At 37.2% G+C, this 12,469-nt stretch overlaps 1 protein-coding gene across 1 annotated transcript in view; it reads left to right on the top strand.

The window, feature by feature from the left end:
* Nucleotides 1-12,469, top strand: part of DIP2A (disco interacting protein 2 homolog A) — a 210,749-nt gene that overhangs the window by 117,323 nt on the left and 80,957 nt on the right. The window contains exons 7-9 of the mRNA XM_007948674.1: nt 3,028-3,147; nt 4,875-5,072; nt 10,963-11,054. Coding sequence (XP_007946865.1) covers nt 3,028-3,147; nt 4,875-5,072; nt 10,963-11,054 — 410 coding nt within the window. The remainder of the gene's footprint in view (nt 1-3,027; nt 3,148-4,874; nt 5,073-10,962; nt 11,055-12,469) is intronic.

Below are 12,469 nucleotides of genomic sequence, written 5' to 3'. Positions count from 1 at the left end.
CTTCCTCAGGGATGTGTTCTGGGTCTGTATCCTGCTCCCTTGTTTCTACCACTTTATCCTGCTTCTTTGTGTGGACTGTGATGGTCTGTTGTCTCCGAGGCATCATGGTGTTGTTGTATTTAGATCTCTGTTAATTGTTTGTGAAGAGCAGCCAATGGTTGTTTAGGCTCTTCTTGGTGGTTTTTTTCATTGGCCCTTTTGTGGAGAAGTAGGAAGTGGCTCTCGCTTAGTAAGTGAAGTTGCAGGAGGTGTGGTTGTAGTTGTGTCTTAGGATGACTGTTGTTGTGTCCCACTCAGTTAGACACAAATTACAATTGAATAACCATTGAAAACCTAAAAGCCCATGGACGAAAAATACACTATGTAATCACACAGGAACAATAACCAAAAAAAGAGAAAAGGGAAAAAAAGTGGAGAAAACAAGCAAATCTTCAATATCTGGGGATAGGGCACTAAGAAGGGAAAAAAGAAAAGTAGGGAAGGAGAATAATAAGTAAAGAAAAAAACAGGAAGAATGCAAAAAGAAAAACAAGGAATGGCGTTAGACACGACAAAAAAAAGTGAGAAAGGAAACAAAAAACACCTTAAATTTTGGGGGCAGAATTTCAGCCAGTCACAGGGAAAAGAAAAAATTCTGAAAACTAGTACCTGGTAGGGGAAGATTAAGAATAATAAGAAAAAGGACAAAAGTATTAGTAATATTAATTGATTTGAAATGGACAAATTCAAGCAAAGTAATCACCGGGAAAAAGAAATGAAAAAAGAAAAAGAAAAAATTGGTGGATGACTCGGTAGGGCACACAGGCTCCGTCTGAGCACACAGACTGTGATGGAGTTCCTTTGGGACCAGAAAGTAGGTGGAAGTGGGATTGGCCACACCTCCATTTACCAAGTGAGTATAGGGTGTAGTAACAAGAAGAATGTTGTACCTTTTCAGTGTTGCAGGCCCCCAGTGTCCTTGGGGTTGCTGGAAAGCAGAACGTGTTCTTAAGCCCCAGAAATCTGTGAGAGCTCTGTCCCTTTAAATATCCAAAATAGTGAAGCTGGTTTTTAAACCTTCAAAATGGTGGCGATTGTGGCAAAAGTCCACAGCTCAGCCCACCTTTCTCTTCACCTTCTCTGTTTGTCCCCCAGCCACTGTGCACAGTCCTCTGTGTAGTCTCTGGCTAACAGGGGGATTTTTAGGTTAATTCTTAAGTCCTACCACCACAGTATTCTGTGAGAGCGCTGTCTCTTTAAATATCCAAAATAGTTAGGCCTCTTTTTAAACATACAAAATGTCGGCACCCTTCGGACCAGCAAAGTCCACAGCTCAGCCACCTTTCTCTTCACCTTCTCGGTTTATTCCCCAGCCACCGTGTACAGTCCTCCGTGCAGTCCCTGGCTAGCAGGGTGATTTTTAGATTAATTCTTAGGTCCTACCAACACTTGGGAATCTCCAGGCCATCTGTACCATCAAGGTCTCTCAGGTCGCTGCCAGACCGTAGCTCCGTATGTCTCCTTTTTTGGTATTTTCACACAAATTGTTCTGCTAGTTGGGGTTTAGTCCACTTCTGTAGCCTTCCCTTCAAGGCTAAGGGGTCCAAGATTATCTTCTGTGTCTGTGTTAATTGGTTTCCCTTTTCTTTGTTGAAGAGGGTGTGTTCAGTCCTTCTGCCTAGTCCGCCATCTTCCTAATTGATTTTCCAAGGTAATTTTACACCCTTCAGAAATGTTCCAGATTAAAGAGAAGAGAGTGACATGACAACTAACTGCAGTACTTGATTCTAGACTGACTCCTTTATTGCAGGGAAAAAAAAAGTTTTAAATGGACACTCTGAGGATAATTTGGTGTGGGATGGTGGTTTAGTCCAGTGTCTCCTCAGTAGGTACAGTTTGTATGGCAGTTCTAGGGCTTCTCTTATTCCCCTGCAGCAGATACGACAGGTGCTTGGTCTTCTTCCCATGTATGGTTTCATTAATGCTAAGGTATTTTACATACTTGTCACCATGAGATATTTCCTTGTTTAATTGCTTTTGTGTATATTTTTGCTTATTTTCACCTCACCAATGGTAAGGTGTGAGGACCAACTCCTACCTATTTTTTCTACTGACTTTTCATCACCTAAAAGAGCAGTTGTCAAGCTTTGTGGCCTCAGGACCACTTTATACTCTAAGTAATTATTGAGGACACCAAAGAGGTCTTTTGTTTGTGTGGGTTGTAGCTCTTGAAATTTACTATATTAGAAATTGAAACAAAATTATAAAAAAAATTATTAATTCATTTTAAATAATAAATTCATTACACATTAATATAAATAGCATATATTTGTGGGGGAATCCCAAGCTACAAAAATTTAGAGGAGAATAGCACTCTTTTATATTTTTGCAAATCTCTTTCATGATTGGCTTCATGGAAGCATCTAGACTCTCCTCTCTGCTTCACATTCAGTCTGTTGTGATGCCAAATGTTATATACCCTCTGGAAAACTCCCTTGAGCCCTGTGATAGACTTGTGAGAAAGACAGAAGACGTTTTAGTATTGCTATTAAAGTAGTTTTGACCATGAACCCGCTTCTAGTTCCTAGAAGGACTCAGTTAATACTGGTTTAATGAATTCATGGCCAGACTTCGTCTCACATACTTCGGTCATGTTGTCAAAAGGGACCATTCCCTGGAGAAGGATGTCATGCTTGGTAAGGTAGAGGGTCGACGAAAGATGGGAAGGCCCTCAACGAGGTGGATTGACAGGGTGGTGGCAGTGATGTGCTCAAGTGTAGCAGAATCGTGGAGCTGGCTCAGGACCAGGCAGTGTTTCGTTCTGCTGTGCATAGGGTCGCTATGAGTTGGAGACAACTCAATTGCACTTAACAACAACAACAAATTCATAAATTCCAATATGGCAGTTAGTTGTATGGGCCAATACTTGGGTGGAATTATAAATTCTGACATGTTCATGCAAAGTTCATCGCTGCTTGTCTGCAAACCCCATTCTCAGAAGTTATGATGGGCCACAGCCTCAGTGCTCCTCTGGTCCTCCTGTTCCAGGTGTCCCAGTGAACAGCAGAGTGTCCTCCAAAATCCAGCAGCTTCTAAATACCCTGAAGAGGCCAAAGCGCCCTCCACTGAAAGAATTCTTTGTAGATGATTTTGAGGAATTACTGGAAGGTAAGAGTTCTCTGACTTTCTGTTTTTGTGTTTGTGTAAATAGGGTGGGCATCAAGTCTGGAAAGGAAGGCAAATGCACATCATAATTGATTTATTGCTGTTAATTGTAGCACAATAAAGTAACAATCTCTCTGCTTCCAGATTCAATGTTCACCTTGTATAATGGTCATATTAGTGTTACATGTGACTTCTAGCTTTACTAGAGCAAGTAAAAATTTGTTGCTTATGTTAAAGTGACTTAGAATTTCTTTATGCTTCTAGTCCAATGATTAAAAGTACTTCTCTTGTTTAATTTTACTTACATTATTTAAACTTCAAATCTGAAATACTGTCTTCCCATGGTTTTAATCCATTTTCAGCATAGTTTTGAAACCTTTTCAGAATTTTAGCCTCTCATTTATGATTGAAATATATATATATTTTTAAAAAAATTATATAGATCTATTTTTTAAAGCTACCAAGTAGTATGTAGAAATATATATCTGTGGAAAAGGCCTAGAAAGTAAGCCTGATAAGTAAGTAAAACTTCCTAGGAGTCAGCCTGTTAGAACTGCAGAGGCACTTACAGTCACCTGTCCTTTTGGCTCCTTGCTCCTCTTATGTTCAGGGTAACCCCCAAATGTACTCACCCAGTTGTCTTTTCAGTACCTGAGGATTTAACACAGCTTTTAGGACCTTACTTTTCCTTTATGATGAGATTTAAAAAAACCCAAACTCACTGCCATCGAGTCAGATCCGACCCATAGCGATCCCTCCTTGGGTTTCCCGAGCAGTATCACTACCGAAGTAGATTGCCCAGTCTTCCTTCCAAGGAGTGGCCGATGGGTTTGAAGTGCCAGCCTTCTGGTTAGCAGTCAGATGCCTTAGCCACTTTGCTACCAGAACTCCTTTATGATGAGATATAATGCCTTTCAAATTCAGAGTGCAATGGTATGAATGCTTTTGAGAGCAGTTTTTCTCATGTTTGGGGGATTTTTTTTACATAGCCACTGTAAATACAGTAAGGAGCTCTGGTGACATAGAGGATAAGGCATTTGGCTGCTAACCAGAAGGTCGGTAGTTCACATCTGCCAGCCACTCCATGGAAGGAAGAGAGATTTTACTTTATAATTGTTTTGCAGTATGCTAATGAGTTTTGTGAGTGCCTGAAGTGAAGCAGTGATTCTGCTCTTGTTCATCCATTATAAGCAGGTCATTAATCCCTGTTTCTAAGGGATTATCAAGGTTTGAAGTAATGTCGTTAACCTTAAAGATGCTACATCCCAGACCTGAGGGTTGGAGAAGCGTAAACACCATTTTAAGGCTACCTTTGTCATGTGAAGGCTATCTGGTGGCATAGTGCCTAAGGCATTTGACTGCTAACCAGAAGGCTGGCGGTTTAAACCCATCAGCCACTCCTCAGAAGGAAGATTGGGCAATCTACTTCTGTGGAGATATTGCCTCAGAAACCCAAGGAGAGTCACTATGAGTCAAATTGACTCGACAGCAGTGAGTTTGGGTTTTTTTTTTTTTTTTTGGTCATATGAGGTTACGATTATCAAGATAGTGGGTTGGTCTTAATTTTATTTCACATCATCGTTATCCGTAACTGAATTTCCTTCAGTTCTTTGGTTAATTGGTCTGTGACTTTCGTAATGATAAAGCAAATCTAAATAAATCATCGTATGCTTCAGAATGATGCATGGTATTCTGAAATGTTGGTTTTTAAACTTGTGTTTTGTTTGTAGTTCAGCAACCAGATCCAAATCAGCCGAAGCCTGAGGGCAGTCAGATGGTCATGCTGAAAGGGGAGCCACTGGCTGTGGGAATACCCTGGCCTCCATCGCTGCTGGTTGCCTTGCAGCAGTGGGGCACAACTCAGCCCAAAGCCCCCTGTCTGACTGCCTTGGACACAACAGGGAAGGCCATCTACACCCTTACCTATGGCAAGTATTAATAGAAATCATTGTGTTTTTTGTTTAACTGTAAAATGTTACAAATATAGTAACAACATAGTCATACAGCTTAATGAACATTATAAAACAAAATCCTGAGAGACAACATAGTGGTCACATAAATAGAAAATTGCCACACTCTGAGTGCCCTTTCTGGACCACCATCCTTTCCTCTCTGCCAGAGGTAATCACTCACTAACATAGTGATCAACCCTGCCCTGTTTTTCTAGGGTTCACATCTGTATATTCATTTCTGAACAGCACAGTTTATTGTCTGATTTTGAACCTTGTGTAAATGGAAATATATGGTGTGTATCTTTCTGTGTTTGGCATCTTTTGGTCCCATATTATATTTTTATGTAAATGTGATTGAAGTATAACACAAATCGTAAGCATACATGTATGGAACCAGCATTCAGATCAGAAGCATTGCCAGATCCCTAGAACCTCTTGTGACCCTTCCAGCACTAACATCTTCCTCTTACACACAAATGGTAACTATTGTTCTGACTATCAACATTGATGGTTTTGCCTGTTTTTAAATTTTGTGTGAATAGGATTATAGAAAGATGTTCTTTTGTGTCTGCATTCTTTTTCTCAGCATTATTTATGAGACTCATAAATGATGTTGTGTGAAATTTTAGTTATTTTATTTTCATTGGTGGATATTCTGTTACTGTATAAATGTACCAAAACTTATTTATATACTTTAACAGTTGACGGACTTTAGGTTGTTTCCACTTTGAGACTAGGGTATATAGTGCCATTGTGAACATTCTCATGTGAGTCTGCTGGTAACCATACGTAGGCATTTGTGTTAGGTATAAATCTTGAAGTAGAATTGTTCAGGTTTAAGACATATTGCTAAGCAGTTTTCCAAATTAGTTACAACAACTTTCACTCCTACTAGTATTGTATGAGGAGTTCTAGTTGCTCCATATTCTTGTCAACACTTGATATTACCTGTCTCTTTCATTTTAGCCTTTCTGGTAGGTATGTGTGACATCAAATCACAGTTCTAATTTGCATTTTCTTGATGACTAATGATACTTTTATTTTGTGTATTGGCTATTTTAGTATCTTCTTTTATGAACTATCCAAATCAGTATTTGGTTATTAATTTATTTCTAATAAAATAATGATTTTATTATTATTTTTGTTATTTCTTCATATGTTTCAGATACAAGTTCTTTGTCAGATACGTATTTTGCAAATATCTTCTCTTGGATTGCCTTTTTAACACTTGTTTTGGCTTTTGATGAATGGAAAGTCTTAATTTAATGTAGTCCAACTTACCTGTTTTTTAGTTTTATGGTACTGCTTTCTGTATCCTGTTTAAGCAGTCTTTGTAAACCTTAAGGTCTCAAATATGTTCTCCTACATTTTCTTTTAAAAAAAGCTTGTTTTACTGCTCACAGTTAGGTGTTAAAATCCATCTGAAATTTAATTTTGTGTATGATGTGAGGTTGGAGTCATTTTCTTTCCTTATAAATATCTATTTTACCCTGTATCTTCTATTGAAAAGGCTGTCCTTTCCTCCAAGGAACCCTGCAGTGTTACTTTGTTATATATCAGGTGAAAAATAGGTACATGAGTCTCTTCCTGGACTCTATTGTGTTCTGTCATTTCTATTTGCTTGTTCATATTCCGTGAATTACTGTAGGCTTTTGAGTGGTGTTTGGTGTGTAGGACCTCCAGCTGTTGACTGTTCCTTGTCTTGTTCTTGGCCCTTTGCATTTCCAGGTAAACTTTAGAATCAGCTTGTCAATTTCCAAGGCACCCTGGTGGTATAGTAGTCAAGTGCTCATCTGCTAACTGAAAGGTCGGTGGTGAAACCCACCAGCCACTCTGCAGGAGAAAGATGTGGCAGTCTACATCTGTAAAGATTACAGCCTTGGAAGCCCTATTGGTGCCCCACTCTGCCCTATAAAGTATGTATGAGTCAGAATTAACTTGATGGCAATGGGTTTGGTTTTGGCTTTGTCAGTTTCCCAAAAAAATACTGCTGGTATATTGATTGGCAATATATTAAATCTGTAGTTCAACTTGACGATAATTGATATTGTTACAGTATGAAAACTTTCAATTCATGATTGTGGAATATTTTTCCTTTTCTTTAGGCCTTCTTTAATCTCTTAATAATGTGTTATACTTTTGAGTACAAAAGTCTGGAGCATCTTACTTTAGAATTATTACTAATGTTATTGTTGTTAGGTACAACCTCAGGGAGAAGATGCTGTGGAAGGTCAGCTCACCTCTCCTGGGGTTTTCCCCTCTAGTTCTCTCTCCTAAGTGAGTGGTTCTTTGCTGCCCTACAATTGATGATTTCTGCATTTTATCTGTTATTTAAGTCATTCTAGGTAGGGGTACGGTTTTGCCACCAACACTCTGTGCTTCTCGGCAGAGCTCTCTTACCCAATTATATTTTTAAAGATTCATCCGTGTTACTGTGTATGGGTGTAGTTCATTCATTTCTGTTGAGGAATGAATGGACCAGAATTTACTTATCCATTGTACTGTTAGAAACAGTGGTCCTAGGAACATTCCAGTGTGTGCCATGTGGTCCACATAACGTGCATTTCTGTAGGGTATGTACTTAGAAGTAGAAGTACTATGCCTGGGATTATGCAGATCTTCACCTTCATTAATTAATGCCTAATTTCCATTTTCCAATTTCCCACCTTTTTCCTATCCTTGTTACCCTTGGCATCAGCAGATTTATTCATTTTAGTTAATCTGGTGGTATGCCATTGTCGTTTTAAACTGCATTTCCTTGTTGAGTAAATAGGTTGAGATCTTTTCATATTTTTTTTTAATAATTTGGATTTTGTTTCATTAAGTACCTATTGAATCTTTTTGCACATTTTAACCCTTTCAAGACCATGTTATAGTTTGCTTTGAATTTTTGTTGAAATCATATTGTCAGTAATGGAAGACATTTTTAATGCAATGAAAAAAAAAAGCAGTAATACAGATTTTGATATGATTAGTAGGACACATATGTCCCAGGGAGTCTCTGGTGTTGGGTTGGTAGAATAAACCCTGTATCTTCAGATTCACAAAGTTATGTAGGCCCCCCACCAGATGGCAGCATGCACTAAAAGTGCAACAACAGCTTCCCACTAAACCCTAAAGGTAGAAAATGTAGGTGTGTAGTGTATGTTCTATAGGTCACAAAAGGGTTAAAATACAGATTTATAGGGATTTTTTTAATGTGTTCTGGATATCAGTCTTTTGTCAGTGACATGTACTCTCACATATCTCCTTTGTGTCCTGCCTTTTTGTGCTCAGTGGAGTCTTAGTTCCATCCAGTTTCATCTTCCTTCTTTTGCTTTGTGTTAGTGGTTGTGATCTCTTTAAAAATTCTCTCCCTAGGCCAAAAGCATTAAATTATTCTGGTATCTGGGAAAGCTTTGTTGCTTTACCTTTCACATTTATATCTGCTGTTCACTTGGAATTCATTTTTGTGTATGTTATGAGGATGGGCTCTGGTGTCACAGTTTTTCAGTATAGGTAAGCAGCTGTCCCATTACTGCTGAAAGAAAAATCTGCCTTTTCCCTACTCCTCTGCAGTGCCACCTTTGTCATAAATCAAGTTGTCCATACACGGGTGGGTTTATTTTGGAGTTCTCTTTTTTTCCATTGATTCATTGTTCTGTCCTTATGCCATACCACACTCTCTTAATTACTATAGCTTGATAATGTCTTCATACCCACAGAGTAAGTCTTCCCTTCTTGTTTTCTTCTTCAAGAGTCTTACTTAGCTTGTCAAATGCCACAAGAATACCTATGGAGATTTTGATTAGCATTGCTTTGATCAATTTGAGAATTAATGCCTTTGCGTTAAAGAGTCTCCCAATGTGGAAGGAGCCTGGCTGGTGTAAGATGTTTGCAATCAGCTGATAAGGTAAAGGTTGACAATTCAGACCCACCCAACCTGCTCCAAGGAAGAACGACCTGGCAATCTACTTCCATAAATATTGCAGCTCAAAAAAACAACAAAACCATGGAGCAGTCCTATTCTGTAACACACAGTATCACCATGAGTTAGGGGCTGATTTGAAGGCAGCTAACAGCAACCAGTCCATGACATCACATAGCCATTAATTCAAGTCTTTTTTACTTTATCTCCATAATGCCTTGTACTTTTCTCTGAGAAGAGCTTGCAGCTTTTCTGTGACACTTATTCTTAGGTATTTAAAGAGGGAGTTTTAATCTTATTATATATAGTATCAGTAAAATATTTTCATTTCTGTTTATTGCTGGTATATAAAAAATCAAATCATGTTTGTATACTTGATGTTGTATACTTGATGTTGTTTCTGGCACCCTTGCTAAATTCAGTTTTAGAAGATTCTTTTGGATTTTCTGTATTACAGTCATGACATTTGCAAATAATGACAGTTTTATTTCTAGTTGTTTTACTTTCTTTCTTTCTTTCTTTGTTTTCTGACTTATTTACTGGCTAGGACTTCCAGTAAAATTTTGAAGATAGGTGTATGACTTGATTGTACTCTCAGAGAGAAAGCTTTCAACATCTGATCATTAATCATAATATTTCCTATAAAGTTTTTAAAACTGTGTTTTATTATGCACATTAAGAAAGTTTCTTTTCATTCTAAATTTCAGAAGAATTTTTAAAATTATGAATGATTATTCAGTTGGTATATTTTTGTTTCCATTTTTGAATTGTTTCATTTTTCACCTTTAAATTATTAATGTGGCAAATTATACTGACCTGTTAAACCTATTTGCATTCATGGGATAAAACTGACTTGGTTGTAATGACTTTTTTAAAAAATTCTAGATTATGTTAGAAAATGTTTGTACTGATTTTCAGTTATTAGCATCTCGAATAGGTTAAATCAACAGTATTTTGAGTTGAATATTTTTTTTCCTCATTTATTTCTAAGGTTCCACAATTTACTTATTTCACAATGTTACACTTGAGTTTGATGTTACTCATAACGAAATTTGAACATCCATTCTGAGGGTGTGGCTGCTCACACTGTATGTGTCTATACCATAGGAATTTGAAATGAGTTGTCATGACTGTTGTGTTACTTCGCTGATACACTGCATAGGACAAACGTTATGCATGTTCTAGGTGTTAGGGGTGAATTCAGTTCTTTCAGTCCTCCTACTCCATTGTCACCCCTTCCTCTGTATACCTCCCCAGACACCTTCAGTTCTCTTTACTTTTCCTTTGTCTAGTCTTCATCTTAAAGCTCTCCTTTGTCAAGCTGCGTCTCAGGAAGGGAACTGTGGTAGTCAGGACATTTTGGAGCTAAAGGCTGTGCCTGGTGAGGTCCCATATGCACTTCTCCAGCAGCCAATGACTCTTGGAAGGTTACTTAACATTTCTTTGCCTGTCTTCTCTAGTAAAATAGAGTTGTAGACATGACCCATCTCATGAATTGTTATAAAGAGTAAATTAGTTATATACTGATGTTTTAAATGATGTCATTGAAGGATACATTTAATGACATGAAAATGCATTCACAATGCAGTGTTTATGAAAAAAGGGTGAAGTAATATCCCATTTCTTGACAGTTACATATGTATGTATGTATGTGTGTATATATATACACATACAGAAAGAATATTGACTTTTTTCTCCTGGTTTTTCAATAAACTTTCTATAATGAAATTCTGTTTCATTTTTATATTAAGAAAAATAAATCTGTAAGCTGTTTATAGGAGGGCACCATGATGTTCATTACAGCATTGTGCTGAATAGTTATCAGTTGGAAACTACTTGACTACTTGAATTTCCAGTAATAGAGTAATGGTACAGTATGGTTACTATGACTGCTACATTAAAATGTTAATTATTAGTTTCTTATATTTTACTTTGCTTAGTATTTCTATTTTATTTTAGGCAAACTTTGGAGTCGGAGTTTAAAACTAGCTTATACTCTACTTAATAAACTGACTAGTAAGAATGAACCACTACTTAAGCCTGGAGACAGAGTAAGTAACTAGAATGTAACTTTACGGGAATGAGCAAAACCAAAGGCTTTAAAAATCTGCTTTATTGAAATCAGTTTTCTGTCAGTTTGTTAGACTTACTAATAGGAGGGATTTTGAAGTCAGCCATAAAACAACATTAAAAATGGAAGAAGTTTATGGTAATGTAGACAATGATAATGCTTCGTGATATGCCTCATTGCCTATCCACTGGTTCTTAAGCTTCTATTTGATGTTATATATGTTGATGTTAATAACAAATGTTAATAGTAAATATTGATATATAAATTAGTAGATATTAATATTAAATTCCTAAAGTTTAAATTGTATAAGTTAATTTTGATCTTACTTTGCAATTCTGTGTGCTTTATATTCATCTCCTTACCTGTCCTATCCAGAGACTAGAGACTTATTCTCTTGCCCTACACTGCTCTAAACAGTTGGCAGTAGCTACAGGTGGCTGGTGACTACTGTGTTGGATAGCATGGAGATAGAACATTTCCATTGCCACAGAAAGTTCTCTTGGGCAGGGCTGCTTTAGGTAAGCTGAAGCTGCTTGAGGATCCCAGGTACACCAGAAGGCCCAGGATGAAAAACAGGAGAATATAATGAAAACCTAACAAACGTAACAGTGATATCCCCTGGAAGAAAAGGTCACCTATGGTCAGATCACTCAACAGTGGACCTACTAGTTGACAAGCCAACATAGAGTTCCTAGTATCTTTTTTAGTGCCTCACGTTTAATATGACAATGACATTTAACAGCAAAGCTTCCAATGTGAAAAAAACTGACGGAAGGGAAGAGAAAGAAAGGACAGACAAACTTAGAGGAGAGTTAAACAATGGAAGATACAGAAAGCAAATTTTTTGAAAATTAGTATTAATATCCCTGGAGAATTTGGATAAAGATATTTTTCCATAAATCAAGAAAAGGATGCTAGTAAGAAAGACAAAGAACTGAAAAGTAGAAGAGAAAAATAGTGTAAAAATCAAAGACTTGATCAAGAAATCCCAACATTTAACTAATAGGCATTCCAGAAGGAGAAAGGAGAATAGAGAGTGGAAATTTTTAAATGATAATAATAAAACAAGATAATATCCTAGACCCAGAGAGGATGAGTATTCAAAGTGAAGAAACGGTCTGAAGTTGAATCTATTATTATAAATAATGTATGTAATAAATAATAAATATACATAGCAAACTAAACTCACTGCCACTGAGTTGATTTCAACTTATAGCAACCTCCCATAGGATTTCCAAGGCTGTGAATCTTACAGACACAGACTACCTCATTTTTCTCCCATGGAACAGGTGGTAGGTTCGAACCACCATCCTTTGGGTTAGCAGGCAAATGTCTTAACTACTATACCACCACACCTCCATATATATATATATATATATATATATATATATATAA

Source organism: Orycteropus afer, unplaced genomic scaffold, assembly GCF_000298275.1.
Source record: "Orycteropus afer afer isolate SDZICR_OR568_19922 unplaced genomic scaffold, OryAfe1.0 scaffold00219, whole genome shotgun sequence".
NCBI classification, from domain to species: Eukaryota; Metazoa; Chordata; class Mammalia; order Tubulidentata; family Orycteropodidae; genus Orycteropus; species Orycteropus afer.
Note: the sequence above shows the minus strand (reverse complement) of the source record. Positions and strands in the feature narration are given on the sequence as shown.